Below are 25,622 nucleotides of genomic sequence, written 5' to 3' on the forward strand. Positions count from 1 at the left end.
ACTGAGTGACATAATTGTTTTATTATGTATATACATAATGTGCATGCTTTGGTTATATGTAACAGTAACTTTCAGAATACCTCTTGGCTGTATGCTGTTAAAGGATTTATAGGAAAGAGCTAAGAAGTACTAATGTTCCTTAACACATGAGATGAGGTATGTTCTGATGACAATTATAAATAGAAACATTCAAGTTTTAAACCTTTATAATTCATTCATGGAACATAGAATGTGAAAAGTTAACCAAGTCTACTTTAAATGTGCTTGTTATAGCAGCTTTAGCCTATAATTGCAATCACCTAAAATTAAGCCTGTTTTATAAAACTGAATGTTTCACATCAATACAAAATACGATAGTTTAGCAGATATGATAGAATGCAAAAACATACAACATAAAATCCAAAAACTGCTGAGAACATAGTATATTGTACATGTTATCAAGACTTTGTGATTGTGAGCTGCTACTGTTCAACAATACAGGACATATGATGCTTTACATTGCCATTCTGGGAATGGGTCAATATTCAAATTACAGCTTTTATGAAATGTTCACTGCTTCCAAACTACTATAGTGTCTAAAATCTTTCAGAACACCACACAAGATTATCTATATAAAAATACATAAGAAAATCATTCAAATTATTATACTTGAGACAAGTTTGAAAATATGCTTATGATGCATCTAAAACATAAAAACTAATTCACTGGTGATGTGGGAGTGTCATATATCAATCTGTTGATTTCATTGGTTAAGTAATAAACAAACTGCTTGGGCTCATAGCTTAGAACATAGGTGGGTGGAGTAAACAGAACAGAATGCTGGGAGGAAGAGGAAGTGAGGTAAGACGCCTCAGATAGAGACGACATGCTCTCATCTCCAGGGCGGACATGAGAGCTCTGCTCTCTGAGGCACAGGCGATTCAGCTCTGACCCAGGATGGACGTAGGCTAGAATCTTCCCGGTAAGACCGGTGCTCACAGATTATTAGAGATGGGTTGATTGGGATATCAGAATTAGCCAGTAAGGGCTAGAGCTAATGGGCCAAGCAGTGTTTAAATGAATACAGTTTGTGTGTTGTTATTTCGGGGCATAAGCTAGCCAGGCAGCCGGGGTGCTGGGGACGCAGCCCCGCCGCTCTTATCACTACACACTGGGGCTATACTTTCCAAGCAACATTACAAAGCACAGTTTCTATTTTACTTCTACAATATTTCAAGTATGATATATGTTAAGAATAAAAATGTTTTAAGTGGTAGTCTTAACCTTCAGTGCTTTCAGATTAGACTTAGTACTAATCAGGAAACATGGTCATAGCAACTAAAATTCCCTTTAAAATATATCATATGTGTGTTACACACATATGAACCACCTATGTGCAGGAGCCCTAAGAGGTAAGAACAGATATTGGATTCGCCTGAAGCTGAAGTTACAGATGACTGTGAGCCACTATGTAGGTACAAGACCTAAATCTGGTTCTTTGCAATAACAGAAAGCATTTTTAAACTGCAAAGCATATATCCAGCCCCAACATGATTTTTTTAAAATATGGGGATTTATTATAGTAGAGTGGTTCCTGAATTCCATATAATGCATCTCATTATGAAAACAATAAATCTGGAGACAGATACATAACCTAGAAGACCATCATGTATAGACTGGAGTTATGCTGTCGTAAACAAAAAAGTCAGAGGCTAGGAGAAGACTAGTTAATCCTTCCCTCAATATCTTCAGAAAACATGACAGCAACAGCATGTTGTACTGGACTGATAGCATCCTATAATATTTAATCTAGGTTGTCAACTTGATTGAACTGACAGCCACTTGAGATCTTAGTAAAGGAGATGTATAGATGAATGTAGGGTACTGTGTTAGATTGTGAGGGTTCTAACTTAAGCAACAGTTTATTGACAAATTCAAATTCTGAACAGATTGTTAGAAGGTGAAACATATCAGATAAAGTAGGTCATTGTGGGTAAGAAGTTTGAAAACTTTCTTATTAAAATAAACCATCTCATTTTTCAAGACACATGCCATCATGCCATAGAATGCCAAAGAATCCTGCCTCAAATACGGTAACAGTGTTTTTATGGTACATATAATGATGGAGGAAGGTCATTGGCTAATAAAGGAACTGCCTTGGCCCATGTTATTGGTTAGGACATAGGTAGGTGGAGTAAACAGAACAGAAAGCCGGGAGGAAAAGGAAGTGAGCTCAGACTCGACAGCTCTCCTCTCCGGAGCAGACGCCTCAGAGAGACGCCATGCTCCCCGCTTCACGCTATGAAGCTCGGACCCAGGAAGGACTTAGGCTAGAATCTTCCCGGTAAGACCGGTGCTATACAGATGATAAGAAATGGGCTAGTCCAGGTGCGAGAGTTAGCCAGTTAGAAGAGGCTAGGTAGAAATGAGCCAAGCAGTGTTTAAATGAATGCAGTTTGTGTGTTGTTATTTCGGGGCAAAAGCTAGCCGAGCAGGCGGCCGGGGTGCTGGGGACGCAGCCCCGCCGCCTCCAAATTACTACAATATAATGACTGATGTTTCTTATAAACACTTAATGGGATGATTAAGTAAAATACTTTAAAATAGCCCTCTAGTGTCATTAGCATCTATCAAACGAGTATATCTCTAAAGATGTTGTATCTTAAATATCTTAAAAATATTATAAATTAGAATATTTGATTTAAAAATCGACTTTTGAGCTTTAGATTTGGGCCTTTTAAAAAATGTCTCAAGAAGTTATGGAAAATGCCACACACCTTTAATCACAGCACTTGAGAAACGGAGGCAGGCGGATTTCTAAGAATTCAAGGATAGCCTATACGGATAAACTACATGGTGAGTTTCAGGACAGTCAGAGCTACATAGTGGATACCCCGTATTGAAAACAAACAAACAAACAAACAAACAAACAAACAAACAAACAAACAAACACCGGTTTCATGAATCTTGGCTTGAGAAGAAGACAGAATATCTCATTTTTCTGAAATAGTCCCAAATATTATGTCTGCTGATTTGTACTATGTACTTGTGTATAGCTGCATTTTAGTACTGACAATCACAAAATCAAAATAGTGACCGACTCTACAAGACTCTGAAGATACTCTATATTCTGTAGTTTTGAGCATTTAGCCCAGATTTAATTCTTTTTGTATTTGTACATGCTTATGCATGAGTGTGTGTGAAATAAGTGGGTAAATGTGATCATTTGTGTACATATATGTGGAAGCCTTGTTATGGTATATTCTTCAATCATGACATTAGTATATATAAATATATGCCGGGCGATGGTGGCGCACGCCTTTGATCCCAGCACTCGGGAGGCAGAGACAGGCGGATCTCTGTGAGTTCAAGACCAGCCGGGTCTACAGAGCTAGTTCCAGGACAGGCTCCAAAGCCACAGAGAAACCCTGTCTCAAAAAACCAATAAATAAATAAATAAACAAATAAATAAAGTGCATTTTTCAGACAGGGTCTCTTATTTAATCCAGAGTCACACATTTAGCTAGACTAGATGAGCAACACGCCACAGGAATCATCCTGTCTGTAGGTCCTCAGTGCTAGGATTACAGTACAGTGATAAGTCCAGCTTTTTTTATGTGAGTGCTGGGATTCTGAACTTAGACCCTCATAGTTTTGCAACAAGAACCATTCTAACTCAGTCATTCCCACATTCCTAGACTTAGCACATGTAAAAATAAGTAAGTATACATATTTTCTTAGTATAAATCTGTTTTGTTAATATACGATAAAATGTAAACAAAATAATTAATTTTAAACAAATTTCTTTATGGCTTATTAATCAATACTGGGTGTTTAAACTGTATATTTGTTTTATGTACCTATATACTGCCAAAATGTAAAAAGTTACAAGGTGAAAATGGTCATGAATGAAAAGAGTTTAAGATGTTTTGGTACAGGCAATAATTTCATTATAAACTTTTGCTTTTCACTTTTTCTTAAGTCATTATGCTTGGACACAAGCAACTGCCCTATGGAAATGCAACTTTTTTTTATTAAAAGACTGATAACACAAACAACAGATTTAACTTCCAATATGTCAAACAAACGTATTTGGGGGTTCCCCCCCCCAAAAAAGACAACTGGGCTAAAGAGATGGCTTAGCTTAGTCTTTAAGAGAACTGGGTGTTATTCCAGAGGACCCAAAATTTATTCCCTGAGTTTATGTTAGCATTTTATGTATGTGATGTATAGACATATGTGCAGGGAGCACTCATACTCATAAAATAAAAATAAATGTATCTAAAAATAAAATGAAATATCTAACTTAAAAACATTTTACCATCTCTACAAAAATTAAATTCTCAAACCTAAAGTATGGGCTAGAAGCACTCAGAGACAATAATTGCTTATTACAGAAACGCCTGTATTGGACTCCCTTGTACTGAAAAGCAGAAAGACTGGAGAGACACCAATCTTACTTAGAGGGATCCTTTATATATCAACTAAAACACAGACTGAAGCTTTTTTCTATAAATATACACTTGCTGTCTCCCAAGTGGGATTTATTATTTAGTGTACTTTCTAAGTCTACAACATGATAACTGACTTTCCTAACACTCTGATAATCTTACTACAATAAACTTGCATATGGTTTCCTTAGTGACTGATGAATATTTCAGTTTTATTTTTAGAACTTTAAGATTAAATAATTCAACGGAAGTTACATGTTAAAAATAAAAGATAGGTACTTATTTTCCACCCTCCCATCCTCACACCACAGGTCTCACGTATCACAGGTCAGTCTCAAACTTGCTATGTAGCCAAGGTTGGTCTTGAATTGACCCTCCTGCCTTTCCTTCCCATGTTTTAGGACTAAAGACTTAAGCCACCATAGTCAACTTTAAAATACTCTTTTTACAAAGAACAGAAGGAACTATTATATTTGTTTAACATTTACAAACCATAAAAAATCAAGTTACTATAAAATTTACCTCTTTACGTTTCTGAAGTAGTAACTCCAGCCTTTCATTGGCTCTCTTCCCAATCATTTTATTTCTTTCAGCTTCATACTGCCTCTGTGTATTATCCTGATGAATACTGAGGTTTAAGGCAACATTCACCAGAGCAGTCATCAGCTTCATGGCTGTAAAATCAAGGACACTTACAATATTCAACTATGAAACAATATTTTAGGTGTAAGATCAAAAGTTAAAGCAACGAAAGAAAGAAAAAGCAGTACTATTACACAGGCATAATTACAAAATGGTAACGAACAAAAACTCATCTTACTTGCAAAATAATTCACTCCACCTTAGCAAAATACAAACAAACAAACAAAAACCAAAGAAAACATGATTAGTTAAAATTGTCCACTTTAGAGTCTTATCCGAGAAGCTGGAGAGATGGCTCAGTGGCTGCACTTCTAGAGGACCCAGGTTTGATTGCTAGTATCCACACGGTAGCTCACAGTTGTCTGTAACTACAGTTCCATGCGAACTGAAGTCCTCCTCGGGGTGTGGACACCGGGGACAAGTACAGTGCACTGACATATATACTGGCAAATATTTATACACATAAAATAATAAAATAAAGAGTAAAATTAAAGTCTTATCCAGGCTATCTGGACAGAAGTAACACCAATGCCTTGCCTACATCCAAAAATTTATTAGGTGTAATAATCCACCTTCCTACTACTACATCTGTGTTACAAATGCTTCTTTATATTTTTACTAAGGTGACTCAAAAGTCTCTAAATTATACAACTACCATATGAACTTTACACACAGAGAAAAGGTTCTCGCTCCACTGCTCACTTAAGAGTGGCACACTATCCAAACCCAGAAAAAGCACACTTCCGTTCTAGCATATCATAAAACTAAAAATTAGAATGATTTTAAATAATTTAACAATTTCCCTTGAAAGATATATATACATATATATATATGTACGTATACACAGTGGTATATTTACCTACCTACGCACTCAGTATTAAAGGAAAAAATTCTTTCTACATTTAAGCCAGCAACAAGTTAACAATGATTGTTATAGCCCTTCAACAAAAATATAAAACAGAAATACTGCAAACAATTTTAAGCTAATGACCATTTATAAATTCATTTAATGTTTCTAAGATAAACTATTTTGACTATACTATGTTTCAATCTACCAGTTGGTGAATTAATAATTGTTTGCAAATCATGAAATATTTAACTATACTGTAACAGGTAAAGTGTTTTCAAAATAATGTGTAAAGGAAAGAAAAGCTAAAGGGTAATAGGTATCTAGAGCATTCAAGCTGTCAAATGTAGAAAGACATCAGTTTATCAGCTTCTTTGCACAGACAGGCAAACATCTACATTTTTAAAAGCAATGACTTGAAAATAAAGGAATTGAGAGTCATTAAAGTTAATTTTGGAGCCTGGCGGTGGTGATGCATGCCTTTAATCCCAGCACTCGGGAGACAGAGGCAGCGAGCGATTCTCTGTGAGTTCGAGGCCAGCCTGGTCTTCAAGAGCTACCTCCAGGACAGGCTTTACAACTATAGAGAAACTCTCCCTCGAAAAACCAAAAAATTATGGAATTCACAAGTAGAAGATAAGCTACAGCTTCCCCCTAATTTAATGATGTTTGCTTTCAGCTGTATCTCCTCATGATCTCAGATTCCAGAGTCTGTCAATACGCATTAGACTTCTCTACCCCAGATAAACAATAATCAATAAATTAAAACAAACAAAAACTACAAAATGGCTAATGCATTCTCTCAAGGCATTACTAGATATATATAGCAGTGCTTGTTTTTAAAGTATTTATCAAACATATAATTAATTAATATTCAATTTAATCAAGAACTGTTGATCAACTTTCAATTTTACATGACAAGTACAACATGGGTCTTATGCTGTTTATTGAGCACACTGAAATGAATGATCCTGAACATAATTATTTTCGTTTTCATAGTATTACTAATGGAATTCAGCTTTAAAAATGTAGGCTTTCAAGTACGCCCTTAAGTCAAATAGGTTCCTTCATCTTTTAAATTCAGTGCTGTTAACAGAATAATGAACATGTTCCTCCACAGTAATATTCAGAATGCCATATGAAAACAGTTCTGACAATAAAAGTCTTATTTTAAGAAAAAGTTGATGATTTCTTTTCCTTTTAAGACTAAGCATATTATTAAAAAGTAGAAAGTGATTTGAAATTAATATCAACTTCATAGGTATTTCAATTCATATCTGTTGAATGTCATAATAAAATGACATTAATAATACATTTCATTTTCTTAAAATCCATTTTACACATTTTGTAAAATTACTATGAAGTGACATACTGATAACTGAAAACATGTTTTTACTAGACAATACCAGAGATGCCAGTGTGGTGCTCCCTGTTTATCTATGGATACTACAGTGAGCAATGTTCTATGTCCTAGATACAAACAATCAAAAATAGAAAAAGCCAAATACTTGTACCAATGATTTTTTTTACAGTTTAGTAGAGAAAAGACAGAAAACACATGTTATGGTTGAGATGTTGAATGTCACTGGCAAAGGCACATGTGCTGATGTCTCTGTAGATCGCCAATCTTCAGCGAGTACCCTAAATGGTCATGGGCAGTGTAGCTTAAAGGAATTGTGAGGTCTTGTCTCCTTTGTCTCCTGGCTTTGGGGTCTAAGCTTTTAGTTAGTACCACATGCTTCTCATTATGTGTTACCAATCACTCAAACCAACAGAACCAATTTACCATGAACTGCAGCCTATAAAACTGCAATTCCAAATAAGTCCTTACCTTTACAATCAGATTAACTTGGGTATTTTTCTATAGTACTAGAAAGCTAACTAACACATAGAATTAATGTCAAGACCACCAGAACTCTGCTTATTCTGTATACCTGTTTATGTGAGAAGCTTTAGGAATTGGTTTGTAAAATTATCACAGAACAGGTTAGAGAGAGCCAAAATATTATATATAAATAGGCAGAACAGGCAATTCTGGCACAGGTTCAGAGCAAACAGAATGTAATTAAAACAATGAACACTGGCCGGGTGGTGGTGGTGAACACCTTTAATCCCAGCACTCAGGCTGCTGAGGCAGAAATCTCTTGTGAGTTCAAGGCCAGTCTGGTCTACAGAGCTAGTTCCAGAATAGGCTCTAAAGCAACAGAGCAACCCTGTCTTGAAAACCAAAACAACAACAAAAAATGTGAACACTATGTTGATAATGATTTAGATGAAGATGCTGAATCTATTGAGAACTGAATTACAGACCACTATAGTTTGGTCATGGAAGAATTTTGCTACATTTTTGTTTATGACTCAAGACTACAAGACAGGAGAAACTTAAAAGATAATGGGGTAGGGTATGTGGCTGAGAAAATTTAAGACACTTCAGCATTCTGGCAGACGTACAAGTACTACTGGGTGACTTTAGGAAAATGTATAGTGAAAACAAGAGCTCAAAAATAAGCACAGAAGAAAATACTGGAAAAATCCTGCAATTTGGCCAGAAAAGAACAGCAAGAAAAGGACTTGCCAAAGATGGTGAAGTTACCAGTGGCAACAAGAGACTAAGTGCTAAGAACCAGGACAAAAGAGTGCCTCACAGTATCCCAGTAATCAGAAAGGGCATTAGGGCTCAGAGAAAAAAAATAAAAGTTGGTTCAAAAATACTCCAGGACGCTGGGTGATGGTGGCGCACGCCTTTAATCCCAGCACTCGGGAGGCAGAGGCAGGTGGATCTCTGTGAGTTTGAGGCCAGCCTGGTCTACAAGAGCTAGTTCCAGGACAGGAACAAAAAAGCTACGGAGAAACCCTGAATAAAAGTTGGTTCAAAAATACTCCAGGACGCTGGGCGATGGTGGCGCACACCTTTAATCCCAGCACTCGGGAGGCAGAGGCAGGTGGATCTCTGTGAGTTTGAGGCCAGCCTGGTCTACAAGAGCTAGTTCCAGGACAGGAACCAAAAAGCTACGGAGAAACCCTGTCTCGAAAAAAAAAAAAACTCCAGGAAAGAAGGCATTTGGGAAAGAAACTCTGTGGTTTCCAGCCCCTAGAACAGGGAGTCTCCCAGGGAGTCAATGTCCTTTGTTTAGTTGAAAAGGTACTGGGTAGCTGATAAACCCATGGTTCAGGTAAGCTAAGGAAATGGCAACAGACCCTGTCCAGGTAAAGTTGGTTTTGTAGGCATGTGAAACACCACAATTATGAGATCATAAAGAGTTCCACTGAAATTTCAAAGGAAAGCCTGTCAAGTCAAGTAGCAACCTTGCAAGGCCCAAGTCTCTGCAAGCTGTCCTGATAGAGAGAAGCATGAAGATGTTTGTTTACAATGAAGCAGAAGCTTCACTGGAAAATCCAGAAGCTAAAACAAACACTTGCCAAGAGAAGCTCCAGGCAATGTACAAAACCAGCCCACAAGAGTGGCCGGTAAATTACAACTTACAACCTTGTCCAAGACCTTTACAACATGCATTCTTCTAAAGAATATTCTGGAACCTGGACATGGAGCTTTAGAACACAATGTATGCCTTTAGTTTCAGTTTTTCTTTGGTCTGATTCCTCTTCTCTATTCCCCTATTTCTCCCTTAGTAAATGGGAATGTTTACTCTAAGCACTATACATTAGAAATATGTAGTGTTTTCTTTTACTTTGCTACTCAAGGTATTTCCTCCAGGTCTGACCTGACTATTGGACTTCAAAGGGCAAAGAATGTTGTAGAGTCCTAAAGAATACTAAGTCCCACAAGCATCAAGCAACATGATTAGGCAGCTACAGGAATGACTATAGGTACACAGCTGATGTCTGAGAAAACTATGTTTGAAAATGGGACAATGTGAAATTTGAATATTTATGAGAAGAAAGTTCATAAAACTGTTAATTATATAAATATTATATGGAAATAAAGGCTTACAGAAAACTTGCAGATTACAAATGGAAAAGATTTCAGTAATCCCTGTTATGTTGTAAAATTCGAACCAAACACCAAGGAGATTGATTCTCATCTTCAGTGAATCTACAAAATAAATATGATCCTAAATCTCAAAAATATTAGTACATAGACACAGCAGGATGATGAATAGAGAACAGTCACAACAAATCAAGGGTTAGAAAAAGCAAGGTAACTATAGCTAGAATAAGAAAAGCTATTTTCCTCTGAGGAAGCCAGAAACATTCAACAATCACATGTCAGTTCAACAGAAGGTAGAAGATCCAAACTATGTTCCCATATGTCCAACTGAGATAGCTACTAAAAATACAAACAAAAGTATTTATGTCTTAAGGTTAAAAGTAAATAGAAACTATTCTGAAATATGAATCTTCTTTACTAAAATGTATCTAACATGGCTGTATGGTTAAATAAAAATAACAGAGAGGAATATAAAACATAACTGCTAAGTCTGTTTCAACACAACAAAAAGCATTCCAAAAGGAATGTTTATTTTGCCAGGTGGTGGTGGCACACACCTTTAATTCCAGCACTTGGGTGGCAGAAGCAGAGGCAGGTGGATCTCTGTGAATTCGAGGTCAACCTGATTTACACAATGAGTTCCAGGAGATGCAGGTGTTACACAGAAAAACCCCGTCTCAAACAAAAAAAAAAAAAAAAAAACAAAAAACATGTAAGTGTGGAACTTTTAGCCCTGAAAAACTGTGAAGTATTGAAAACTTTCATACAAATGTAGTAACAATATACATTGAAATGTAAGACATAAGACATAAAAGACTAACAATTTAATTAATAAAAACTTTTGGATTTGGAAAACACTGTAAAGGTTGTATTGATAAAAATACTCAGGAAACTTGTGATGCTATGAAACTCATATCTTACCTTAAAAATAACTAACCTGACTGTTGAAGGAGCTGCGGGCCGTCTTCCTGCCGGCCGGCTCCTGGCCGCCAGCTAGCTTATGCCCCCAAATAATTACACGGAAACTGTATTCTTTTAAACACTGCTTGGCCCATTAGTTTTAACCTCTTACTGGCTAGCTCTTACATATTGATCTAACCCATTTCTAATATTCTGTGTAGCACTACGAGCTGGCTTACCAGGGAAGATCTTAACCTGCGTCTGTCTGGAGTGGGAGAATCAGGGTGACTGACTGACTCGGTTTCTTTCTCCCAGGATTCTGTTCTATCTACTCTGCCTACCTATTTTTCTGTCCTATTAAATGGCCAAGGCAGTCTCTTTATTTAACCAATGAAATCAACACAAAACAGAAGACTCTCCCCCATCACCTGACTATCTTTCGTCTCAGCTAAGATTTAAGTATGGCCAGAGATAATTTTATTCCAAAGTCGATAATCATCTGGCCATAACTGACATGCAATTGGCCATGAACATAGTCTTTGAAGAGGAAGATTAAATGCCCCTGTTCATCTTACCTAGGCCCTACAATCTATCTTGTAAAATGAATAAAATGATTATTCTTTTATTCGTTGCCTCTCATATGTACCATTAAGATGGATAATTACTATCTAACTAGAAATAAGTTTTCAGAAAGTACTTTGTTTAAAGGAGGTGGCCACGTATCTGAAATTTTATACAACTAAGCTTTGGAAGAAGTGAGTATTTAGTGTAGTCAACAGTAATTAGAGATGTATTATTGTGGAGTCACTGAATAGAGATTCTACCCTTTAGAACTTGGAATAAAATACAATATTCAATATATTCTATCTTTCAATACCTAATACCTTTCCATTATTCAAATATAACTACTAGGACGCAATTCTGGCCAGGAAGCAGGCTTGCTAACCATAGATCTTCTCATAATTCCTCTCCTACAAATCCAATCCCACAGTTCTGTAGCAGACTATGTGATGCAGCTTCCCTTACCCTATTCTGCCCCATCTCCAGTGGATCACAGGGATCATAACTTACAAACTTCCTTGCCTGATGTGGGAAGTTCTTCTTTATATGTGTTGCTTTTATTGGTTAATGCATAAAGAAACTGCTTTGAGTCTACAGCAGGGAAGAACAGAGGTAGGTGGAGAAAAATAACTGAATACTGGAAGAAAGAGTCAAGAGAAGCCATGGAGCAGCCTCTGGAGACAGGTGCAAGCTGTTAGCTGGACCCTTGCCGATAGGCCACAACTGTCGTGGTAAAATATAAAATAACGAAGATGGGTTAATTCTAGATGTAAGACCTAGCTAGCAATATATTCAAGCTATTGGCCAAACTATTGCAAATAATATAGTTTCTGATTGATTATTTTGGGGCTAAGCGGCCAGGAACAAACAAGCAGCCTCCTACAACATTTATGCTCATTCATAGCTTTATCCCAGGCCCTCTACCCCCAGCAGGCATTCCCAGAGAAGCAAGCAGGCTGTCTGTAGATTTTCACCTTTCCCTCCCCTTCAAATTCAATGCAGTTTCATTCCCAATTGTTGTAGTTTGACCTCATTCTGGACCCATTCCAAGATCACTAAGCAGATCTCGTGGGATACCCTGCTTGCTTCATGCATGTGTATGTCCATATTCCATCTCTATTAGCCCATTCCCCGTTCCTTTTTTTTTTTTTTTGTTTTTCAAGAGAGGGTTTCTCGGTAGCTTTGAGGCCTATCCTGGAACTCTCTCTGTAGACCCAGGCTGGCCTCAAACTCACAGAGATCCAATTCCCTCTGCCTTCCGATCACCATCCGGTCCGATCCCCATTCCTAAGCATCAGTTCCCAATACCCATACACAGATTTTACCTGGAACAATAAGTGGTCACATCTATCAGAATCCGAGGAATTTCCTAAGAGGCAGCACACAGCCACCACACTCTCCTAAGATCCACAAAGAGAAATGGAAAACACCCTCCTAACCAAGATTGTATTATGAGCATTCAGAATTATAATCTTCCTAGACCCAGATGCCTAAATACCACAGAAAAACACAATTTGTAACAGCTAGGACAATGTCTACACTAGAGCCCAACAACCCGGTGAGAGTAGGCCCTGAATACTCCAATATAACTGAAGCAGAAGACAAAGACCTTAAAATAGCCTTTATAAACATTAGAAGTCCTTTAAAAAAAAAAGAAAAAAATTCCTTAAAAAAACCCCTGAAAAATAGTGGAAGGAAATGAATAAAAACACTTCAAGACTTAAAAGAGGAAACAGAATCAAAAACAACAAAGTCAAACTGAGAAAAGCCAGAAAATGAAAAATTCAGAAACTTAACAGGAACCTAAGGCCGGGCGATGGTGGCGCACACCTTTAATCCCAGCACTTGGGAGGCAGAAGCAGGCGGATCTCTGTGAGTTCGAGACCAGCCTGGTCTACAGAGCTAGTTCCAGGACAGGCTCCAAAGCCACAGAAAAACCCTGTCTCGAAAAACAAAAACAAAGAAACGAAAACAGGAACCTAAAAGTCACCAACAAAATACAAAAAAATGAAAGAGATAATCACAGACATTGAAAACATGCTAGAGGAAATGAAACTTGATCAAATAAAATGTTAAATCTTAAAAAAAAATCAAGGCACAAAACATTTATGAAATCTAGGACATTATGAAAAGACCAAATCCAAGAATTACAGGAATAGAGGAAAGAGAAGAAACTCAGGATGAAGGCACAGAAAATATTTTCAACAATATTATGAAGAAATTTTCTTTAACCTAAAGAAGGAGATGCTTATCAAGTTATAAGAATCATACAGAACACCAAATATAGAACAGAAAAAAATCTCCTTGCCACATAATCATCAAAACACCAAACATATAGAATAAAGAATACTAAAAGCTATAAGTGAAAAAGAAAAGCATATGAAGGAAAATCTATTAGAAGAGGCTAGATAGAAATGGGCCAAGCAGTGTTTAAATGAAAAAAAAAAATACTTGGCTTCTCAATGGAGACTCTAAAAGCCAGAATGATGTAGGCATGCATTCTAGAAAATCTACCACAGCACAGATGTTAGCCAGCACAGAATACTATACTCAGCAAAACTTTCGATCACAATACATATTGAAAATAAGACATTCTGTGATAATACAAAAGGTAAGCAATCCTACATTGACATTTTTAATATATATATATATAAAACAGGGGCTCTCAGGTTCATAAAGGAAACACTGTTTTAACTTAAAACACATATTGATTCTAATCCATTCTCACCAACAGACAGGTCATCCACACAAAAACTAAACAAAGAAATGTTGGAGCTGAATAATGCTATAAACCAAATGGATGTAACAGGTTTTTATAGAACTTTTCACCTGAACACAAAACAATGCACCTTTCCCCCAGCACACATGGCATTTTCTCCAAAATGGACCACATACAAGGACACAAAGCTAGTTTCAACAGATATAAGAAAATTCAAACAGCACCTTGCATCTTGTCTGTCCACCATGGATTAAAAATAGATAGTGACAACAGAAAAAAAGCTTATAAAATCATGGAAAGGAATATCTCAAAATGGAATGAAAATGGATCAGAACAGAATTAAAGACTTTTTAGAATTGAATAATAATAAATACACACCATACCAAAACTAATGGTCACAATTAAGGTAGCCCTAAGAGGCAAAATATAGGTACATAACTTAACAGTATTCCTGAAAGCTCTATAATTAAAAGGAGAAAAATCACACAAAAGGAAGAGATGATAAGAAATAATCGAACTCAAGGCAGAAATCAGTAAGATAGAAGCAAACAAACAAGAAATCAGTGAAACAAAGAGTTTGGTTCCTTGAGAAAATCACTATTACTGACAAACCCCCAACTAAATTTGCGGAGAGGCAGAGAGAGAATATCCAAATTAACAAAAGTAGAGAGGAAAAGGGGGATATACCAGTGGAAACTGAGGCAATTCAGAGAATCATTAGGGTATACTTTAAAAACTTATTTATGCTTCACCAAATTGGAAAATCTAAAAGAAATGTATAATCTTCTTGATAAATACCACTTACAAAAGTTAAAATGAAATTCTGATATGCAATTTAAACAAACCCATAAATCCTAGTGAAAGAGAAGCAGTAATGAGAAGTCTCTCAACCTAAAAAGCCCAGGTCTAGATGGTTTTAGAGCATAAATGTATCAGATTTTCAAAAAAGAGTAAAAGCTAATCTCCTCAAATAATTCTAGAAAATATAAATAGAAGGAACATTGATCAATTTGTTTTGTGAAGCTAGAGGTACCCTGATATTCAAACCATATAATGCTCCAACAAAGAAAGAGAATGACAAACCATTTTCTCATATGAACATACATGCAAAAATTCTCAATAAAATACTTGCAAACCAAATTCAAAACACCATCTAGCATGATCAAGTAGGTCTGATTCCAGAAATGCAGGGAAGGTTCAATATATGCAAATCAATAAATAAAATCACCCATATAAACAAACAGAAAGGAAAACACCCTTTCATGATAAATGCCCTGGACAGATTAAGGACACTAGGGTCATAGGTCAACATAATAAAGGCAGTAAGTAGTAAACCCATAACCAATTAAACTTAAATTGAAAAATAACTCAAATTATGCCACTAAAATCAGTACTTGAAAATAAAGTACTTAAAAAGTCTTAGCTAGAGCACTAAAAAACTGAATGAATGGAATTCAAAGTGATACAAATTGAAAAGAAGTCAAAGTCTCTTTATTTGCAGACGACATGACAGTATACATAAATAACACTAAGGATTCTGCCAGAGAACTCCTACAGTTGACAAACACTTTCATCAAAGTAACTAGATATGAAAAATCAATTCACAAAAACCAGTAGTCCTCCTATATACAAACGACAGATGGACTGAGAGAGGGCCTCAAATAATATATCTTGTGGTTAATTCTAACCACACAAGAGAAAGACTTTGAAAAAAAATTGAAGAAGGTATCAGAAGATGGAAATATCTCCCGTGCTGATGGCCCTGTAGGTTAATATATTAAAATTAGCCACCCTACCAAAAGTAATCTACAGATTCAATACAATCCCCATCAAAATTCCAAGTTCTTCACAAAACTTGAAAGGACTTGAAAATTTAAACCTTTTTCTGGAAACACACACACAGAATAGCTAAAACAATCCTAAAAAAATAAAAGAACTGCTGAAGGCATCACCATTGGTGTTGCAATAAAAACAGCACAGTACTAGCACAAAACCCAGACATAAATGTATACACTTATGGAAGCCTGATTTTTGATAAAGAAGCCAGAAATACACACTGGGGAAAAAAGCAACATATTTTAACAAATGGCACTGGTTAAACAGAACCGCTGCAATAGAAGCAGATCCACATATTATCACTTTGTAAAACTCAACTCCAAATAGACCCAAGACCTCAACTTAAAACCAGATACACTAAACCTAATAGAAGAAAAAGTGGGGAATAGCTTTGAATTCACTAAAACAGGAAAAGACTTTCTAAACAAAACACTGTTAGTACAGTGATGAAGATCAACAATTAATAAATGGGACTGCATGAAACTAAAAAACTATTGTAAGGCAAAGGATGCTGTGATTTATACAAAACAGCAGCCTACAGAATGGGAAAATATTGCTACCAACTACACATTTGATAGAGGACAAATATCCAAAATATATAAAGAAGTCTAAAGTTAGATACAAAGAAGACAACTTAATTAAAAACCTGGGTACAGATCTAAATAGAGTATTCTCAATAGAGGAAATGCAAATAGATGAGAAACACTTAAAGAAATGTTCAACATCCCTAGTCAACAAGAAAATGCAAATCAAAACTATGTTGAGACTTCACTTCACACTTATCAGAATGGCTAAGATCAATAAACCAAGTGACGGCTCATGTTGGTGAGGATGTAGAAGAAGGAAAACACCCACCCACTGTGGGACGACCAACTTGTAAAGCTACTATGAAAATCAGAGTGTCAATTCATCAGAAGGATCCAGTTATATCACGTTTGGGCATATAACCAAAGGATGTTCAACAATGTTCATTGCTGTTCTATTTATAACAGACAGAAAATGGAAACAATTTAGATGTTTGAAAACAGGTGAATGAATAAAGAGGATATGGTATATTTATACAATGGAGTATTAGACATTAATGTAATAAGATATAAAATTTACAGGTAAATGGGAAAAAAAATCACCCTGAGTGAAGCAACCCAGACTCAAAGGGACAAATATAGTATGTATTTGCTTATATGTGGATATTAGCTGCTAGGTCAATGATAACCAAGCTACAATCCATACAAGTGGCCTTTGTAAATCAGACACTAAAATCAAAAAGCTGAAAAACACAGATAAAGGAAAATCAACAGATATTTCTAGATAATGGATACCTATTTTCAATTTTTTTTCTCAAAGCTATCAAATACCAAGTAGGAAAACTACCATATTTTATTCTATTAAATAAAAACCATGTAGATAATTTCTAAGCAAACAATAAATTAACTTGAGATCGAAGAAAAGTTTAGTTACAATAAAACAAAATTTAGCAAACTTAATGAAAAGCAAAGAAAACCTTAGTTACTTACCAGCAAGAGTACTTGTATGCCTAAAAGCTCTGACCTGGGAATCTGATAAACCAGTCAAAAGGGAGATTACGGTGTCCATCATATACTCATCATAAATTATGCTATACTGACATTGTCGAATCAGGACTCCAATAAATTCACAAAAATTGGAACGGAATTTTTTCCACTGAGGGCCAGGCATGGTAAGGGGGTAGTCACCACTGTCCTAGAAGATGTAAAAAGAACTAATTAGTATTGCAAGATAATCGTTAGATCAGATTTTTATTCCTACGCACAGAAGAATATTTTATTTCCAAATACATGTAGGCTGAAATATATCTTTTTAATATTAATGGTGGTACATTATTAGTGGTAATGTTTTTGTTTTAAACATGCACAAATCTTAAAGAGCTCAAAACTACCATATTAAAATCAGTATTGACTTCATTATTCTAAGTTTCTTAATAAAAATATCAGTTCCAATTTATGTGTTTACACTGTTACAAAGACAACTTGAAAAGAAACTGAAAAATAATAGTTTAAAAGAATATTTACTACTGAATATAAATGAAGTAATTAAGATACATCTGTTAACATATCACTTTTCATATTTATTTTTTATTCATTTGCTGAGAGAATAACAGATAGACACACCCAACACATTTGTGCCACAGTGCAATTATGGAAGTCAAAAGAGAGTCTGCAAGTGTTGGCTGTTTCCTCAATCAAGGAGTTTTTAGACATGGAGGAAGAGAAATATAAAGGAACATATACAGAGAGGAATATAAAGGGGAAGAAACAAAAACACAATGGAGTGTGGGGGGTGGAGTCTTCATGATTTGTGGGGACAGGATCTTATTCATTTTCTGGCTAGCTGATTCGCTTTTCGGATCATCAGGTAGAATCCCAATATCTGTCTTTGGGTTTTTATTATTCATTGTACATTTGGAGCTCAGTGTTTAGAGAGCTAATTCATGAAAACGCTCTTTGTATCTTTAAAGCTATGGCATAAGCTGGAGCTATACCTTGATGTGGGAGTGTCATATATCAATCTGTTGATTTCACTGGTTAAGCAATAAAGAAACTGCTAGGCCCATTTGATAGGCCCACCCTTAGGAGGGTGGAGTAAACAGAATGGAAGGCTGGGAGAAAGAAGCTGAGTCAGAGAGTCGCCATGATTTTCCCACTCCAGGCAGATGCAGGTTAAGATCATTCCTGGTAAGCCAGCTTGTGGGCTACAGCAGATTATTAGAAATGGGCTAGTCCATGTGCGAGAGCTAGCCTAGAAGAGGCTAGATAGAAATGGGCCAAGCGGTGTTTAAAAGAAAACAGTTTCGGTGTAATTATTTAGGGGCATAAGCTAAAGCTAGCCATGTGGGCGGCTGGGTGCCGGGGACGCAGCCCCGCCGCTCGTACTACTACAATACCTGGCTGGAGTCACTGCCTTTTGAGCTAGATTTTTATTTTTTCTCTCTTTGGCAGGCTTTCCCTGAACCCCCGTCTCAGGCAGTGGTCAAACTAGGTAGCTGCCTTTAAATCCAGTAAGGCTTTTACTGTTCTGTGAAGCAACAATACATCTTCATCAACACTGGTGGCAGATTTGGTTAAGACAATTGGAAATTGTTAAAGGGAGAAATTAGTCATAAAAAGATTTATGTCCACATGAAAAAAAAAAGGGAAACACAACTACTTTGGAGGGATTTAGATTTATGTTTCTCTATGATAATACTCTGGATAGTTTAAAATGTAATGATTAAATGAGGAGGATATCTAATTTAAATGGGATTTATATAATGTCAATTGTAAATACTACTAGTTTTATCATTTTTGTTTTATCACTAAAAAAGTTGGTTAATCTGAGTGTTAAGACACAGGCCTTAGAAAAACATAATAAAACAGATTCCAGAGATATTCAAATCAAGGCTGAAGAATTTAAGAGAGAACTAATTTCAGTGTTGCATTATAAGAATAGAGAGGAACAGCCTAAGGTTTCAAGTCAACTAACCATAATATATCTAGTAGACTTACAGGAATTGACCAATGCAAGAGGATCTGTTACAGCTAACAATGTTAGATTTAAACAGTTTCAAGAAAGCAATATTCGCATATGACATGCATTCATCGTTTGTGAAAAGACTTTTAAATTCATGTATAGTTTGTAAGAGAATTATCACTAAGGATGGAATAGAACTGACTAAAGGAGTTTTACGGCCTGCTCCTAAATTACAATCATGAAGTGCCTGGTTCAGAGAAGAGCTAAGATTATTGAACAGAGTAAAGTTAGAGGTAAGGAAATCCCCCATGATCAAATTCTTGGAGAAGGAAATCATGCCACTATACAAAGTATATATATGATGACCACATTCTGAATTTATACCGTAAAGCAGTTTTGAATGCTTGGGACAAAATTAGACAAAAAGGAAAGGATATTGAATCATTTACTAAAATTACACAGGGTCGAAGGAAGCCTTTACACACTTTATTGACTTCAGCAGTAAATAGAATGATGCCAAATTCAGAAGCTAGACAAATAATAATTGAACCTCTGACTTTTAAAAACACTAAGAATCAATGCAAAAAGATAATAAGGCCAGTAAAGGCAATATCAGCACATTTGGAAGAACAGATCTAAGATACAGCTAATATTGAAACTCATAACCATGATGATACTTGGATAAAAGAGGTGATTTCTAGAGGTTTGAAGAAAGATCAAAATGTCAAGTATTTCAAATGTGGCACCTTAAAAGGGGTGTAAACAGGGAGTTCCTAGAAAAAAAATAATTATTATTTGTCTAATAATCAGTTCAGAATGACCTTCCCTTCTGTATGATGCAGAAGGTCTAAGGAAAGCAGACAATGGACTAATGAATGTAGGTCAACAAGAGATATTCAATGTAAGTCTCAATAATGCCCAATATAGGTTTACATACAACACTGCTCAAATTTACCCAACCCCTAACCATTTTCCCTCTAAAGCATTTAAGAGAGGTAGCATTTCATGTTGGAAATAATTAAATAAAGTCGAGAATTGGAGATTGTCAGACTTAACGCAAAATGTTAACTTTAACTCAAGCCTTTATAAAAACTATTGTCTTCTTTTATGCACAAAGCCAAAAACTTTTGGACTAATCAACATATTTAACAATTCAAAAGTATATGAAATCAATTTGTACAGATATTGGAATATTATACCTCATCAAATTCTTCAGTCATTTTTCTGATGATTTCTGCATTCTGCATATTTCGAAACATCTCTATTCTGACAGTACCTGTGAAAAAAGAGATTTTATAATTAATTTTTACCTCATACTAAACAATAAACCTAATCTCATCACTATTGCAAAGTTATATAAAATTATTTGGGTTTCCTGTTCATCTCAAAATTTTCCATTAATTAAAAATTTATGAGGAGAAGTATCTTGCCTACGTGTGTGTGTGTGTGTGTGCTGCCTGCAGAAGCCAGACGAAGGTATCACATTCCCTAGAATGGGAATTACAGACTGTTGTACACTACCATGTGGATGCTAGAAGCCAAACCCAAGTCCTCTGAAAGAGCAGCCAATATTTTTGACTGATGAGCCATTTTTCAGTTCCTCAAATTCATTTTATACCACCGACTTTAAAAGAACATATTATACAGAAACGCAACACATTTCAATTAAGTTTTTCTAAAACCACATGATTAGGTTCTATACAATGATTTTTTACTATCCTAATTCTTTTGTATTACCTTATGGCATAATTTTACCCCAAACATGATTATATAATTTATTAATATAGTGATGTGAATTTTTAAAAATGTATTTTCAAGAAAAATCAATGTAATTTAAGCCTGGGGCTATACAGATTAGTGATAGAGCACTTGCAGAGCACAGCATAAAAAATGGCAACAACGTAGCATGGCCTCCAGGCCCCTCCCCTTTCAAACACATCAATGTAATTTTGAGACAGGAATAATGGTAGAATGCTTGTCTAGTATGCATAAAGCACCCTGAATTTGAGCTCTAGTGCTGAATAAAGAAGGCACAGTGGTACATGCCAATAATCCCAGTACTTAGGAAATGAGGTAAGGGTTATCGAGTTCAAGATCATTCTCTGGTACAAAGAGTTCTAGAACAAACTAAAATGCATAAGATGCCATCTCTAAGATCAAAGAGAAATGAAAAGTTTGTAATGAACACTGAGGCAGAGAATCTTGACTTAATATTTTAAACAAGGTTCACTTTTATTTGGGTAAGTGTAACATATGCAAATTTTTCGTTGTTTTGTTTTTGGGGTGCGTAGGTGACTCAGTGTTAAAGGCACTTGCTGCCAAGCCTGATCCAAGTTTCATCCCTTGGACCCACATAGTGAAGAGAGAATCAAATTCTACAAGCTCTCTTCTGACCTCTACATGTGCCATGGGGCATGCTCATACACACACAAATAAATAAGCAAATAAATAAATGTAATATTTTTTAGGCACAAGTTTAAGGCTTAAAGTTTTCAAAAAACAATTTTCAAATGAACACCCAACAACCACCAGCAATTCAAGCACTTAAGAAATCATCAAATAACTATGAAAATAGTGGCCCTTACAGAACAAACATACTAAGGAGAAAATTACTCTACATGTGACCAGAATACTAGATCATAAAAGCAATACAGTTCTACTTTTTTCTATGAGTTGTAGGGAACATCAAAGATACTGAGACTACAGAGACTTTGCAGTAAGGACTCTAAGTTTCCTGGAAAAAATAAATTCATCCCCTAGACAAGACTTACATGACTGTGACCCTGAAAAGCAAACTGAACATAGCCCTATCAGACCCAGAGAATCAGAACTACTCCATCTGAGCTGCTATAAAATTCCTCAACGACAGAAACAGTGATAATGATAAACAATTCTGTTTTTAATCAATGAATTAGACTAATGTGGCAAAAAGCAATAAACATGTAGTACAGATTTCTCAAGGATTTAATATACAGTCATCAGAAATGCATATTTAAAAAATTCAAACTATTCTTTTTATGTGTATATATGTGGGAATGTAAATATGTGCACAGGAATATGTGCAGGTGCATTTGTGTGGAGGCCAGACATTGACATCAAATGTCTCCATCAATTACTCTCCACCTATACCTGAGGCAAAAGCTCACTGAATCCATAACTGATATTTGGAGTAGCCAGCTTCATTCAAGGGAGTTCCTGTTTTCGCTTGTTGTCACTGGGATGACAGACAGATGGGATTTCCTGATAACCCAGGATTTTATGTAGATTCTGGGGAGCTGAAATCCAGTTTTTATGTTTGTACAACAAGCATCTTTTCCGATTAGCCATCTCTCGTGTTCTTTGAAGTAAAAGCTCCTAAATGTTAGATGATTTTTAGAAATGATTCAAGAATTTTACTGTTTACTCAACAAAAAATGCAAACACTGATGAGAACACTCATACATCAATGGCCACAGGTGATAAATCACAGTTGAATAAATTTTCAAAAGCATAAAGATGCAGTACATAAACTAACAAATTATATATTAATAAAAGAATCAACGATATACATACTAATATTGATTTTTTTTTAAAAAAAAAAAGGTTGAAGAAATAGCATCAAAACAGCAAAGTATGGGCCAGCAAGATATCTCAGGAGGTAAATATGCTTGCTTCCAGGACTGATGAAATGAGTCTGATATCGGAATCAGAATGATAAAAACTGACTCCCAGAAACTGTCCACAGACCTCCACACACTGTGACAAGCGCAAGTCCACACATATACACATATGCATAAGTTCATAAAATAAGTAAATGAAATGTAATGAACTATTTTAAAAGACAGAGCATCCTTCTATTTGTACAAAGCTCCAAAATGGGGCCTGAAGGAACACACCTTTAATCCTAGCACTCAGGAGGCAGAAGAATATCTTTGTGAATTTAAGGCCAGACTGGTCTGCTTAGGGATTTCTAGGCTACTCACAGCAACACAATGAAATTGTGTCTTTAAAAAACAAACTAAAATACTTCTACAGGCCAGGCGGTGGAAGCGCACGCCTTTAATCCCAGCACTTGGGAGGCAGAAGCAGGCGGATCTCAGTGAATTCGAGGCCAGCCTGGTCTACAAGAGCTAGTTCCAGGACAGGAACCAAAAAGCTACAGAGAAACCCTGTCTTGAAAATAAAACAAACAAACAAAAAAAAAAAACTGATGAAGCTGAAAGCCCTTAGCATGATCAAGTATACTTGAAGAGGAGAGATAAGAAATTCAGTGTAAAAAACTCAGAGATAGGAAAGTTATTATATATTTATTGTGACTGAGAGGCATTAGGTAGTTAAATGCATTTGTAAAAGGTCATACAATTGAACACGGAAATGTGTCAATTTTAATGTAAATTATATCTTTGTTCCATGAATTTTTTCTAATTTTAAGAATATGGCCAAATAACAACAGTAGAATCAGGAACTGGGGGAAAAATCATATTTCCTTAGAATACCCATGTCCTGTGGTTCTTCCATCCAACTCTGCAACTTAGAAAGTTTAAAACATGAAAAGCCTAAAACCTTATAAACCTAACCTTACCCGTCACTGGTTGTTTATACCCTTGGGCAAGGAGGAAAAAAAAAGAGTAAGGATAATATTAGCAATACTATTTGAATATTAACTTAAACACACTGCTGTTAAGCTCCCGAGCACTATAAATAATGCGCTTCTCTATTTTCATGACTGATACCTCAAGTTCAAGCACAGTACATTTACCTGCACTTTCACTGAAATACAGTAGCTCAAAAAAAAAAAAACCATTATTTGGAGCGTTAACACAGGAACTATCCAATTTAAATTGCTTATTAATTCAACTGCTCATTCTTCTCGACAACATGACTAAAAAAAGACTTTGATAACATCTCCAGATTGCTATAACAGTTTTTCCCTTAAGTTATATTTTGTTAAATTAAAAAAAAAATATTCTCGCTGTTATAGCAGCTTTAAATTGTATTTAGAAACAAATTTTTTATTTTTTCACTTTCTGTCATTTATAAGTAGACTCAGGTATTTTCAAAGTTTTATCCAATACACTACAGAATTTTACACTTTCTAACAGGAAATATATATATCCTATGCCCCCAGTAACACACTTTATAGAGTACTACATACACCATGGCTTATTAAAATTTTCATTGCATTTCTTGTTTCAAAAGTACCTAACATCCTGAGTATTTTCTTACTGAAAGTTTCTTTGAAAAGGAAAAACAAATTGTATAACTGAACACTAGCATCAAAATTAAAGAGGTGATCTTAAGACATTTGATTTGGGGCTCTTTAATTTTTTACATTCAAACCTCTCTTGGTATAAAAATGTAAATGTGTGTGTGCATGTGGGCCCATAGTTGGGAGTCAGAGGACAACTTGCAAAAGCCAGTTCTTCCTTTACCCCATGAAGGGATCAAATATGGGCTGCCAGGCTTGACACCAAACACCATTACTTGCTGAGCTACCTCCAGGGCTTTGTATTTTGAATTATAAAGATGTATATATGTCTGCTTTGGCATAATAATACATGACCATGATCTCAGCCTAACCTCTCTACATGATAAGACTATATGACAAGGAGAGAGGAGGGAGTGAACAACATATTTGTGATGTACTACATCCATAGAAATAAAATTCTTAAAACAAAGAAAGAGAAACACTGAGATTAAATGCTCTTTTAAACATTAAAAACTCACGAGAGAATCTTGAACTATTTAACTTATTACCAACATAGACAAGTGAATTAAACACACAAACACACAGACACACACCTTTTTGAAAAAAAAACATAGAAGATTATTTGATAATGTCTTTCCAGGAAGGCAATATTTCCAATGAAGAAAAGAATTTAAAGATTCTGTTTTTAACAATAAATAATAACTTGGGATAGGCTTGGTGGCGCATACCTGTAATCCCAGCCCTTGGACTTACACAGGAAGTTTCTGAGTTTGAGGTCATATCAAGCTATAGAGCAAAACCTTATCTCCACATAAAATGATTAAAAATGATCGTGAGAGAAAGGCTTAGTTCAACCTCTGTGGTATGTAATTTTTCAAACATTTAAGAAAACTACAAATTCATAAATTCTTTGATACTGAGAATACTTATACAAAGCAGTCATATATTTAAAAATGTGTAAGTAATTTACAAGAATCCTGGGAATCACTGTAATAGCAAAAATTAAGAAGTGACATGCCATGTATAAAAATCACATTAGAAAAAAAAACAATGCTGACAGTGGT

At 35.6% G+C, this 25,622-nt stretch overlaps 1 protein-coding gene across 2 annotated transcripts in view; it reads right to left on the bottom strand.

The window, feature by feature from the left end:
• The window catches only part of Stag1 (STAG1 cohesin complex component), a 305,897-nt gene that overhangs the window by 122,973 nt on the left and 157,302 nt on the right, over window positions 1-25,622 (bottom strand). For both annotated transcript variants that reach the window (XM_075964871.1, XM_075964872.1), the window contains exons 6-8: window positions 20,570-20,646; window positions 17,399-17,603; window positions 4,953-5,104 (exon numbers count right to left, since the gene is read on the bottom strand). In XM_075964871.1, the coding sequence (XP_075820986.1) occupies window positions 4,953-5,104; window positions 17,399-17,603; window positions 20,570-20,646 (434 nt within the window). The remainder of the gene's footprint in view (window positions 1-4,952; window positions 5,105-17,398; window positions 17,604-20,569; window positions 20,647-25,622) is intronic.

Source organism: Microtus pennsylvanicus, chromosome 3 (genome assembly GCF_037038515.1).
Source record: "Microtus pennsylvanicus isolate mMicPen1 chromosome 3, mMicPen1.hap1, whole genome shotgun sequence".
Classification (NCBI taxonomy): domain Eukaryota; kingdom Metazoa; phylum Chordata; class Mammalia; order Rodentia; family Cricetidae; genus Microtus; species Microtus pennsylvanicus.